The sequence below is a fragment of the Gobio gobio genome (genome assembly GCF_949357685.1).
Source record: "Gobio gobio genome assembly, chromosome: 2".
Lineage (NCBI taxonomy): Eukaryota > Metazoa > Chordata > Actinopteri > Cypriniformes > Gobionidae > Gobio > Gobio gobio.
Genome location: NC_137098.1, coordinates 60,049,258 through 60,063,045, shown reverse-complemented (window position 1 = coordinate 60,063,045; position 13,788 = coordinate 60,049,258). Strand labels below are relative to the sequence as shown.

General features: G+C 37.3%; 1 protein-coding gene across 1 annotated transcript in view; it reads left to right on the top strand.

Annotated features, from left to right (window-relative positions):
• rgs12a (regulator of G protein signaling 12a) overlaps positions 1-13,136 on the top strand; it is a 62,261-nt gene extending 49,125 nt beyond the window's left edge. Inside the window, exons 10-18 of the mRNA XM_079841904.1 lie at positions 420-508; positions 803-1,009; positions 1,121-1,194; positions 1,448-1,574; positions 4,738-4,828; positions 5,147-5,205; positions 5,506-5,620; positions 7,009-7,467; positions 11,721-13,136. Of these exons, the coding sequence (XP_079698030.1) occupies positions 420-508; positions 803-1,009; positions 1,121-1,194; positions 1,448-1,574; positions 4,738-4,828; positions 5,147-5,205; positions 5,506-5,620; positions 7,009-7,467; positions 11,721-11,986 (1,487 nt within the window). The 3' untranslated portion in view covers positions 11,987-13,136. The remainder of the gene's footprint in view (positions 1-419; positions 509-802; positions 1,010-1,120; positions 1,195-1,447; positions 1,575-4,737; positions 4,829-5,146; positions 5,206-5,505; positions 5,621-7,008; positions 7,468-11,720) is intronic.
• Positions 13,137-13,788: the final 652 nt, after the last annotated feature.

Genomic DNA, 13,788 nt, shown 5'->3' with positions numbered 1-13,788 from the left:
CATATTTAAAATATGCTGTCTTTAAATTGTTTATACATTAATTTGGAGACTAACTGAAATTATTACAATATCAAAATATTAAAAACGTAAAATATTAAAAACTTGCGATTAATCGCGATTAATTACAGAAAAAGGTGCGATTAATTAGTTTTTTTTTTTTAATCGATGCCCAGCCATATATATATATATATAACAACATCTATTTCCATAGATCTGACCATGTCTGCTGTTGATGTAGCAATGAGTACTTATACTGATCGTGCTTAATAAGCTGATAGGCATGTAAACGCTTTAAAAAGTGGTCTTGTAACAGGAAAAGTTAATCTAAAGTTTACATTTTTAACACACTCTGAAACCAGTTTAATGTATAATGTATGACATGTGCTATGTTGTGATTGGTTATGCATATGTGTGGACAGACTGTAATGGGCGGAGAGAGTCTCAGGGTTCACTGTCTTCTGGGGCGAGTCAGGAGCTCAACACTTCCTGTTCCGGAGGAAAGAATGAGGTAAGAGGATTGCAAGTTACATTAGGGAGTTTAGGATTGCACTACTTAGCCATTAGACATGCAAGGGGAGGCTTTCTCAGGAAATCAAAGCAATAATTGTGATCGTACATTACAGTGATTTAACCGCAGGGGTGTTCTTAGCGCAACATAAACAAAACATTATTTTGGATGACATAATATGTTACATTAAATTAACTGTAGGTTGTTTACAGTTGCCAGGAAGCACAGCACATCAACAAACTAAAGTTTTTGTTTCTCTGGGTGTTTTATCTTTTTTTTTTTTTTTCTGTAAAGCAGTGTGAGCTGAGACGCTCAGGTTCCGTTTGGGAAAAGGACAAAGAGCGATGCAGCAGGACGTGTACAGTCTTGCTGCCCGACGGCTCAAGCTCCTCCATTCCTCTACGACAGGGCGCCTCCATCAGACAGGTGCTGCTAGAGCTCTGTCAGAAACGTCACATTAACCTTGCTGCTGTCGACCTCTTCCTCACTGGAGGAGAGAAGGTAGAGAGACACCCTTCACAAGTTTTATAATGTCTCCTTTAGTTATACTGTGAATGCTAAACTTGAGCTTTGTCAGTGATTTCCCTTTCCCCCCCATTGTTCCCTGCTTAGCCTTTGGTGTTGGACCAAGATAGTAATACTCTCAGCTCCCGAGAACTTCGTCTTGAGAAACGCACTTTGTTCAGGTACATTTTGGTATTATCGTCTCTGGAAATGTTCTAGTGCTCGGTTGAAAGTTCATGACAATCCCAAATATTTGCACCCAAATGGATTTATGTTATTTTGACTTTTATATTCAGTAGGAAGTCGTATTCAATACCAGCACAATCTGTTTTCTCTAAGAGGACCATATGTCATGAATGTAGAAAAGACTATCAAACAAATGTCTTGTGGTTGGCGCTAAACTATAAATAAATCCAGCCTGTTTTATATTTTCAGACTGGACCTGGTACCCATTAACAGATCGGTTGGGTTGAAAGCAAAGCCCACAAAACCTGTGACTGAGGTTCTGCGTCCTGTGGTTGCCAAGTATGGACTCCACCTTAGCGATTTGGTGGCCAGAATAGTAAGTGATTGGCTGTGACCAATTACACATATGGTTGGTACGATACGTCGTATATTTTTGCGTTGTACACTGTTGGTACAGATTTGAATTCAGTCTTAATAATCCAAAAAAAGGGCAAAGTCTCATCTAATCTGTAGTTTATTTTAAATGTTATGGCAAATTTAAAACAATAGGATTTCCTGATGTGAAATGTACATGCAGCTGGTTCAGTATAGGGTGTGGAGTTATGTGGTATAGCAGGAACACTGCAGTTTTGCCGCTCTTAAACGTCAAAGACAGTGCTCATCTGAGCCATCTTTTAGAAGTTAATGGAAGACAGCACTTAGCAGAGAGGAATGACTGTACTGGCTTGAAACAAAGCCACTTCCCAGCTCCGCAAAGCATGAAAGCTAGTTTATTTTTAGCCAGTGGACTATGAAGCTTTTACTTATATCGCTTAGTTAGCACAGACGTTTAGCATTAACCTTCAAAAGCACAGACTTTTAGCATTAACCTTCAAAAGCATAGAAGAAGATCTATGTGACGCTAGAATGTGGAGCAAAGCTAAAACTACAGATATAGAAGCAGGTGCTAACATTTCAGCTACCTAGAGAAATGTTCTGGGTTCAAAACTATTTAAAGGTATAAAATGAAAATTCTGTCATCATTTACTCACGCTCATGTCTTTCCAAACCTGTAAGACCTTCGTTCATCTTCAGAACACAGATTAAGATATTTTTGATGAAATCCGAGAGCTTTCTGACCCCACATAAACTGCAACGCTATTACCACTTTCAAGGCCCAGAAAGGTAGTAAAACATTGTTAAAATGGTCCATGTGAATATCTTAATTTGGGTTCCGAAGATGAACGAAAGTCTTACGGGTTTGAAACGACATGAGGGCGAGTAAATGATGACAGAATTTTCATTTTTGGGTGAACTATCCCTTTAAGTTAACAAAAACAACAGCATCTGTTTGGTGGTGCAAGACATTCCAGAAGATGTGAAATGTGCAGCTTGTATTTTTGTTCAAGTGCTTATTTAAATTCTTCCAAACACAATTGTGTGTTACCGGTATTTGAGCTATAGTGTTGTCTAAATATTCCTTTCAGCAATGGGAATACTGTTCAGGCTGCATAAACCTCTAGTCTTGCATTACCATAATTTTTGTGAATGCAGTTTGCTTATTTAAACAGTACTTTGTGGAGAGTAATATCATATAATCATGACAGGAATTCAACTGTAATTGTACACAGACAAGGTAATTAAGCAATTTGGTCAGTCGTCTCATGTTGACATGTATTAAGGGCAGGAGTATAAAGCAGCGCAAGTGGGTCGCAAGACCGTTTTGGGTGGTTTGCGGAGTGTTTAGTCAAAGAAACAAAACTTTATTTTGAAAGATGTGTGCGTGAATGATGTTGACTCTTCTGCAAAGGCTTTGCTCATCTGTCAGACAGAATGCGCTTTTCCATTCCACTGTGCTACTATTCCATAGTTTTTCTATGTAAACGTGCTAGACGGATGTGTTTGACTGCTGTGCTCGCATCTTTTGCAGTGTCTTGTGCGTGACAAGTTAAAAAACGTTTAAAAATAAAAAAACACGTCTCTAGACCTTTTAGGGTTTTTTCCTTTCCACTGACCTGCGTCTTGTGTTGTGATTATTCTAATATTATTTTCTTATCTTGTTAGGACACAGAATGTGTTTTTGCGGTCAAAATTAGAGCATACAGCGTCATAGTTACATTTGCTGGGTTTCCTTCCGAACGTGAAAGGAAAAACAAATGCGAATTAGGTGTGTTTCCATCATCTAGTGGATGAAGTATTGGTATTGGTAACCAACAGTAAATAAAATAAGGCACGCATAAAAAAATGGAGACAGGACTGGCAAGTAATAAATTTGCTAGCAGTGCAGCTTGCAATCGCCAAATTAAATGCTATGCACAGAAGAAGAAATGCATTTGATGACATCTTTAATGAAGGCACTAGCAGCAACGGCATTATGGTGACTTTGAGCCTCATACATATGAGAAAGACAACGTCAGCAGGATTTTTGGGAGGTCGTGGTGACCAGACATTTTACTCTCAACCTATGGCTATGACATTTCAGAATGTCAGAGGCCACATTTGGAATGTTATGCAACATTATTGACACCATCAGCAGAAAAAGCCGATTAGTCACGTTTAGGGTTTAATGTTCATTACATCAGATTTTATTCTGCAAATGCGTTTCCGTCTCCCATTATTCGCATAATCACATTAAAGGATTAGTTCACTTTAAAATAAAAATTTCCTGATCATTTACTCACACCCATGTCATCCAAGATGTTCATGTCTTTCTTTCTTCAGTCGAAAATAAATTATGTTTTTTTTAGGAAAACATTCCAGGATATTTCTCCATATAATGTATTTCAATGGCAACCAACGGTTGAACAATCCCACAACAATCCCAGCTGAGGAATTGGGTCTTATCTATTAAAACCATCGGTCATTTTCAAGAAAAAATTTAAATGTAGATACTTTTTACCACGAATGCTCGACTTCAGTGTCATGATTCTACCAAAAAGTACCAATAAATTACGCAACCGGTACGTTGTGTGTTAGCTGAGAAGGATTTGCTTGCTGGTATGATGTTCATTCTATTCATCAGGATCCGTGGCCATTTTTCATTAACAGTTCATGTTAGTATTGTGCATTCACCGTGGTAACTGTAGTTTCTGTAACCTTAACCCAAAGTCACCCATTTTTGAAGACTGTGGTGGCTCCTACCAACTTACTTAATAGTTTGGGACTTTGGTATCGCTAGTTCTGATTTTAAGCAGCTTCTAGAAAACACAAGTGATATGATTGTTGAAATATTATCAGGCAACATGATTCTTAGGGGCCGTTTACACACCATTTACACTGAAAACGGAAAGCTTTTTATTTCAATGGTCCCATTGTGAATCTATCGCTAAACACATTTTGTTTGTTTAGACAAACTGAGATATGCATAGAAATGATTATTACTGTGTTAATCAACAGCATGCAACTGTCTTTAGACCTTAAATTGTACTGAAACTGGAATATTCCTTCTAGAACTTAAATCTGTATGTGTCAAAGAAACAATAATAAACTGCCAGCAATCAAATTTTTTTTGTAAAGTTGTCACATTTAAGAGGCTAATACTAAATGTTTTACATTTTTAGAGTGGCGAGACAGAGATTCTGGATCTTGGATTACCCATATCAAACCTTGATGGTCTACGAGTTGTACTGGAGAGGGCTGATCCAGCCAAAGGTACACACACACACACACACACACGTGTTGAGTTTCCATTTTTTATAGGGACTTTCCATAGACATAATTATTTTTATACTGTACAGACTGTATATTCTATCTCCTAGACCTACCCATCACAGAAAACAGGGAATACCTGAACCACACACACACACACACACACACACACACACACACACACACACACACACACACACACACACACACGGCCTTGTGCTCTATTTACTTTTCCACTTCTCCCTGATAATATCAAGTAGTTGTGTTCAAGGCCATTTCAACATTCCTTTGTGTAATTGTTTTGTTGTACTTCTTCACCAGACAAGTCTAAATCACTCAACTCCAAAACACCAGCTGCCAAGAAAACTCTCCCAAGAGAGGTAAGAGTGACTTCAGTAAATGTGATAGTGTGCCTGCTTCGTTCCAATACCCATGTGTTGATTCATTCAACATACTCTAGATGCATTTACAACATTCTCTGAATATTACTAACTCTAAACATGTATGGATGTGCTGAGCATGAACTTGTGGGTACATGCATGTTTGCTAACAGCTTTTTCCAGTGTTCAGACAAATGTCCTATTTTATAAAGGGAAATAAAACCTTCATGAACATGTCAGTCTATAAGACGTTCAGCCAAATACTCAGTCGTCCTACGTCTGTCTTTGCTGCATTGCTAGAGAGACGACAGCTCGGCAGGGAAACCGTCGAAAGGAGATGCTGAAGACAAGCATCCCCGGACAGCTGCATCAGAGAGGAAGAAAGGGAAAAAGAATCATATAGATGAAGCAGAGGGTACTTACTTTACACTTTTCAGTGTTGATTATGTCCATTGTTTTTGTTAAAAGATATTTGGGAATTTAAGTCTGCCTCACTTTTTAGCTTTCTTTAAAATGGTTTGATAATTTTTTTTCATTGTTAGTACTTCATCATTGTTAGTACTTTATTTTATTGCAATACATTATATATATATATATATATATATATAAATTAAATAAATATACAGTATACACATGCATATATTTCTTAAATATATACATGAATGACTGTTTATTTAAATATACATAAAAATTATAAACAGTACATGCACATGTATTATGTAAACACAAACTTTTATTTTGGATGCGATTAAACGTGATTAATCGATTAAAGAGCACTAATATATATACACACACATTTTCACTATATATAGTTTTTACTTATATACTGTGTGTTTGTGTATATGTGTATATATATATATTAGGGGTGTAACGTACACAAAACTGACGGTTCGGTACAGGTTTGGTGCAGCAGGGGAGAGAAAACTAAATATATAATAACATATTTTTTTTATTAAACAGTGGTTTACTGAACAAATTGTGTCTGTCCTTAAATTTAATTATAACTAAAAGTTTCTTAAAGATAAAAAAAGTTCTGCTATCTGCTAATCTGCTAATGCTGTAAAGTGTAAACTATATTGGGAGCCCTTACTATAATATAACAACAGAGGCCAAATCAGCCTAAATTAAGTAGCTATTTATTTTTTAGATATAACAATAAACACTCAAAAATAACATAGTATACAAACATATAAACTTCACATTAGGCAGTTTTTGCATTAACTTCTAAATCATTTATTTTCATGACAGATTAATTTAAACATACATGAAATAATCAAGACATCACTAACAGGTTAAGTATAATATAATGAATCTATAGGCTAATATAATGCATATATTTCTCTAGTGAAGTAACAGCTGTGAACACTGAATGACTTGCCTGAGGCAAATGTAATGTGACATTGTTTACAAGCTGACGTCTTTCCACTGTTGAAACACTGATTGAGCAATTACACGACATATGATACGTTTCAGTAAATTGTAATGTATCCTCAACATACCTTCAGGTGTTGATTCATGTTTATTCTTTGACTAGGAAGAGATGATCGTGTTCGCTGCCACGCCTATACAGTGATTTGTCACGTCACATTAAAATGGCATTTATCATTTGAATTGCGTGTTAAAATGGACAGAATACTGAATGTGTTCATGTGTAAACTCGGTTAACTGTTAAAGACTGCACACGTGCACTGTACCGGAAGCCCTGTACCGAAACGGTTCGGTACGAATATGTGTACGTTACTTTTTAAAAAGTGTCTGAAATGTTTACATGCTCTAATGGTTTAAATCACTCTTCTTTTCTAGAATTTTTCGAGTTGTTGAGTCGTGCTCAGAGCAGTCGCGTCGATGACCAGAGAGGCTTGCTGAGAAAAGAAGATCTTGTGCTTCCTGACTTTCTCCGTGTGAACCCTGATCCCGAACCCCAACCTCCTGCCTGCTCGACCCCCACCTCCCATAAACCTGGCCACAACACCACGAACCCCCAACCCCCTAAACCCAGCTCTTCTAACGGACACCCCCGTGCTCCCAGTCCTGACTCGCTTCCTTTCGTCGCCCCACTCTCCCCTATCCTACGCTCCACTGGTCCCCAGGGCCAGGAGGAGGAAGGGCTGGGCGATCTGACTCTGGTGGGGGAGGGGGACATCACCAGCCCTAACTCCACTCTGCTTCCGCCTCCACCGACCTCTCCGCCTCCTTATGAGGGCAGCCTACCTGAGGCCAACTTCACTCCTCCGGCATGCGTTCACAAGCGGCCCAGCCCAGGTATTTCTCCCGCCTGACTAGCCGTGAGTGTCGCTGTGTGTGTGTGGTGGGTGGCGAGTCTGAATGGATTAGTGTAGTATTAAAAACACACATCCCAAATTCACCGGACTGACATACACTCGATAGTGTTGATTTCATATTCATAATTACATGCACTTCTGTTGAAAAGTTTGGGGTATGCAAGATTTTTTTTGTCGTTTTTGAAAGAATGCTCATCAAGGCTGCATTTATTTGACAAACAATACAGTAAAATTGTGAAATATTTGAATGTATTTTGAAATATAATTTATTTCTGTGATTTTCAACAGTCTGCAGTGTCACATGATCCTTCAGAAATCATTCCGATACGCTGATTTGCAGCTCAAGCAACATTTCATATTATTATCACGTTGAAAACAGTGCTGCTTAATATTTGCGTAGAAACCGTGATACATTTTTTTCAGGATTCTTTGATGAATGGAAAGTCTAAAAGAACAGCATTTATTTGAAATAGAAATCTTTATATCATTATAAATGTCTTTACTGTCACTTTTGATCAATTGAATGCATCCTTGCTGAATAAGGTTTTTTTTTAACCCCAAAAAAAGTTGACCCCAAACTTTTGAACGGTAGTGTAGCTGTTCTTGAAATGGAAAACTAGTGCCTAATGTTTCTTTAAGAATAGTATGTGAAATTATATGGATTATGCACTTATAACCATCATTGTAACATGACCTAATTACACGAACAAATACAATGAGTTATAAAAACACACACACACACAAATATTGTTATCTTGCAGTTCATCAGTTAGAGGGTCAGATTGCATTGCATCGTGGGATCTAGTTCTGTTATACCCTACATTTATCAAATCTAGTAGGGCATCTGGGTATTCTGTGTTTGTAGAAAATGCATACTATGCACAGTATACATGTTATTGAATACAGAAATAGTATTATGCTAGTGTGCAATTCGGCTCAGAGTTCATTTATATGTAACTGTGGACTATGTAATGTATTGAAAGTTTAAAATTAACAAGACATTCATTTGTCTAATAAAAATAAGACACCATATAGATCATGCTGTAATGTATATCCAAGACTACAATGCAAAGACTGTGCTGCTTACAGTGTTTCTGAGGGTTGTAAATAATCATGTCTCATGTAGTTTTGTTCATTCTTTTTTCACTTTTCCTTTTGATACAAACTGTGCAAATGTGTCTCTACCCATCTAATCATTGCCTAAAGTGCCATTCATCAAAGCTGAATCTCAGACTCGAGCTATAGGCTATTTTATCAAACACTGTTGATTTGCCTGCCATCCTGTTTCCTTTGTAGTTGATCGTGTTGATTCTGTGTGAATCTGATCAGATGTAATAAATGCTAGCAAAATCAGACTAGACATTCTTGTGATCTTGTGTGACATCCCTACACTTCTGTTGAATGTCATCTTCCCTGGTGTAATCATGTTTCTTTATGATCCTTTCCATACTTTTCTGCATCTTAACTTTCTATCTGTCTTTTATTCCCATTCATACTTGCATCGAATGCATTTGAAAAATATATATACTGGAGCCTTGTTGATTCATATTATATGCAGTAATCTAGAGCTGATCTAAAACCAGTCTGATACCTCAAAGCATTATTGGTAACTTAACATTTATCCTATTATAATCAAAAAGCTCTGATATGGTGTACAGCATGTTTTTGCACAAAAATAACATTTCCAATCTTTTAAAGCTGCTAAAATAAGATTTAAAGGGATTAGTTCACCCAAAAATGAAAATTAGCCCATGATTTACTCACCCTCAAGTCATCCTAGGTGTATGTGACATTCTTCTTTCAGACGAATACAATCAGAGTTATATTAAAAATGCTTTATAATGGCAGTAAATGGCTGTTTCTGTTTTGAAGTCCATAAAAGTGCATCTATCCACCATATAACTGCTCCACACGGCTCCGGGGGGTTAATAAAGGCCTTCTGAAGTGAAGCAATGCGTTTGTGTGAGAAAAATGTCCATATTTAAACCTTTACAAACTGTAATCTCTAACTTCCGTATGCGCGTTCACAAGAGACTTGCGTTCCAGTTTATGACGAAGGACGCATAAGTTCCAGTGACGGCCGCGGAAGCACAGAGGAAATAGCGAAACAAAACTTGGTTCTCACGAGCACTAGCACTGGAGGGTCCTACGTCATACGCTGGAACGCCAGTCTCTCGAGAACGTGCGTACGGCAGTTAGCGGAAGTTAGAGATTACAGTATGTAAAGTTTTCAAAATGGATATTTATCTCACACAAACGCATTGCTTCGCTTCAGAAGGCCTTTATTAACCCCCCGGAGCCGTGTGGAGCAGTTATATGGTGGATAGATGCACTTTTATGGACTTCAACAAACAAAAATAGCCATCCACTGCCATTATAAAGCTTGGAAGAGCCAGGAAATATTATAATATAACTCTGATTGTATTCGTCTGAAAGAAGAATGTCATATACACCTAGGATGACTTGAGGGTGAGTAATTCATGGGCTAATTTTCATTTTTGGGTGAACTATCCCTTTAACTGCATGAAAAGTGACCTATGAGCGCATGAACATGAAGAAAACTCTACCATCTACATTATTTGCCTGTTTCCAGTGATCATATGCTAGAAACGCTCTTCTCAACACAACTTATTCTAACTCTCTGTAGTCATTTTTCTAAACCGGTCACTGTTCCATAGAGTGGTGTAAGGATGACGTATTTTTGTAGGCCAACCCAGAAGTTAGCATCACCCTGGTTCCCTCGACAAAAAACCCAATTGGGTTTCTGATTGTTGCAGAAAATAAGGTCAGAAGTCAAAAGCTAAACGTAGGCTATAAACAAACTGCACCACGTTATGACTTCAGCGTCACCATCACGAAGCTTCTGAACTCTTTCAGATTCCCTGAAAGTTTGAGTTTTAATAGTTTGCAAGAGCACAATTGTAAACCATAAGGCTGTGAAAGCGGACTAGTAAGTAGATGAGTTTACCTGTACGGCTGATGATGTTTAAAGGGATAGTTCACCCAAAAATGTCCTGGCTCTTCCAAGCTTTATAAAAGGGCGTGAATGGCAGCCCAAAATGTGAAGCCCAAAAAAGTGCATTCATCCATTATAAAAGTGCTCCACACAGCTCTGAGGGGTTAATAAAGGCCTTCTGAAGCAAAGTGATGGGGTTTTGTAAAAATGTCCATATTTAACATGCTATAAAGTCAAATATCTAGCTCCCGCCAGATTACCTTCCGTATTCAATTTACGGAAAAAGCGCGATGACATTGGATGTAGTGTAAGTGTTTTGAACTGCGAGAGAGGCATTACACTTTTTCCGTCAGATTAATACAGAAGGCGGTCTGGCGGAAGCTAGATATTTTACTTTATACAGTTTTAAGTATGGATATTTTTCTTACACAACCCCATCACTGTGCTTCAGAAGGCCTTTATTAACCCCCCGGAGCCGTGTGGAGCACTTTTATAATGGATGGATGCACTTTTTTGGGCTGCCATTTACTGTCATTATAAAGCTTTGAAGAGCCAGGACATTTTTTTTACTAAAACTCAGATTGTGTTCGTCTGAAAGAAGAATGTCATATTTAGTGTGAGTAAAATATGGGCTAATTTTCATTTTTGGGTGAACTATCGCTTTAATGTCTGCCTTTTACAAAACTACAAGAGGGTATTACAGGTGTATTTTATATTGTAGAGTAAAGCGTGAAAATATCTTGAGCTCACGTTCACCACAGACCTCATATTTAAGCATTTAAACAATAACAAAAAAACATTGACTTCAAAACTCGTTTTTCTAGGTTTCTGCCTACAAAAATATGCACACATAATAATAAAAAGTGGTGGTGGTAATACATTTTTTTTTTTTCTAAATTTAAAAAAATAAAGTAATGACACCACCCTGAAATTTTGATTGATTGATTTCTTTTCAATCGAATGGGCACATACTGCCCCCTTGTGGTTGGATGTCACTGTCAATGTCGTAGAACATGCTGTCTCGTATAATTAATTATAACTGTATTACAACTTTATAAAATGTAAGTTTAACTTTATATATACTCCAGAGCATTTCCATGTTCTGAACTTAATGGGGATGTGATAATCATGTCACTAAATCAATCCAACCTAAACCTGACTTTCATTTAGCTTAGCCTACATCAACCAATGAGATTCTTCTGGTTTCCCGTTCCCACGTTCTACCTGTATATTTCTCCATGTGTGCTGTGCTGACTTGTTTGCAAACTTTTCTCCAGGTACAGAGGAAGGAAACACGTGCACTTCAGCGGCCAACAACCCCTCCTCAACATCCCAAGTGGACTCGACTGTGCTGGGCAGGGGGGTCAGTGTGGAGGGGGTCACTCTGGAGGACAGCTTCGAGGGTTACGCAGCCGAGCTTCGCCAGTGTCAGACCAAAATGAGAAATGGCATTTACCCCTCCACAGAACCGTCCCGTCCCCTCAGCGGGGTGCTGGAAGTCAACGAGAGCGACACAGTGCAATATAAAGCAACGTTTGTCTGAAGGAAGCTGCTTGTTGGACATTTTCAAAGACTGATATGGAGCCAAAATGTGCATGTGGAAAATATTGTGTATGTTAATAATGTAACCTAAGATTGAAGAGGTTATTCATTAATATTTTGTAACTTACGACCATTGTTTATTTAATGATAATAATTCAAATGTTCAGTGTTAGATTTGGCCATAGTGCACAGCAGAATAACTATGGGAACTACAGCAGGAGGTAAACGCAAATGTTTACCGTAGTTATAGTGGGACTTAGTGCACCAATCGACCAATACATTTCTTTAAATGGAATTTTAGTTTTTTCGTATTGTAATTTTTGAAATTGCAAACATCTAGTCTTGTTTAACACAGATTCAGTTATAAAAGCCACAAAAAAAACGAATGATTATTAATTATTAAAAATGTATTTTTAAACAAATCTTCTATTTTTGTCTGTGTGGGGGCTCACTTTGTGTTTGTTGTGAATCATTTTTATACTTTAAAGACCCAAGTGCTGCTGTAGATCACTTAAAATTCCAGTCACTGATTTCAAATTACATGACAAAAATGTTAGTGTTATCCAAGCAAATTTAAGGTAGCCTAATATAATCGAAATACTTTTAGATTACTTTTGACCTGTCACATTGATTTGGATATAATCCTGTACCATATTGATATCAAAATACAGATACACTATAAAAAAAAAGGTTCTATATTGCACCAAAAATAGTTCTTGGCTCGTAATCATAGGGGAACCTTTTTAGTGCTATATAGCACCATTTTTGGTGCTTCAGTGGTTCTTCAGCGGTTCTTCAGAGGTTCTTCACCGGTTCTTTGACTAAGGTGCTATATAGCACCTCTGAAGAACCACTGAAGCACCAAAATTGGTGCTATATAGCACTAAAAAAGGTTCCCTTATGATTACGAGACTTTTTTTTTAGAGTGTAGTTATCAACAACACAAAGTGTATTAAAGTTAGGGTGTCCCAAACGTTTGCGCACTGTATCATAAGTTATGACAACATGTTTCTACATTGCTTTAGCAATTTTCAATTGTTTTTAGTTAAACAAGTCAGAATAATTTAAGTTGAAATTACTTAAACATCCAAGTTGATTGTACTTAAAAATTTAAGGCAGCAATTTTAGCTATTAAAGGGATAGTTCACCCCAAAATGTAAATTCTGTCATCATTTACTCACCCTCCAGTTGTTCCAAACCTGTATAAATTTCATTTCTTCTGCTGAACACAAAAGAAGATATTATGAAGATTGCCAAACAGTTGATGGGCCCCCATAGCATTTCTTTTCAATATAACCAATTTAACTGTCATTGTGAGAATAACATGTAATCAAACAACCGTGTAAAAGGAAGCAAACCAAAAACTAGTGAGATTGTAAGTGTTCAAGTCAAGTCAAGTCTAAAATGGGTCTAAAGTGCCCATTACGTGAAATTTGTCCTGCTTCAAAACCAGAAATAAGGCATTTTTATAGAGTTCTTTTATTCAACCTGCTCGGTCTCAAACAGACTTTTCTCATTCCTAGCTTTGATATATAGTGTTGTGCAGCTCACACTTTTTAACAGCACAGTTAGTGTCTCATATGAAGTGTTATTTTAAATTATGCAGTTTATACTGTGTATTAAAATAGCCTACTATAAGCATACAGCTCATCATGACCATTACACTTCGTACTTTTTACTGTATAGGCCAGAGGGGCGTTTCCCACGAAGAGGCAAGGGATGCAATGCCTCCTTTAAAAACTGGATGAGAAAATAATACATATTATTAAAATAAAACAAAATCTCGAAATCTCAGTTATTCGC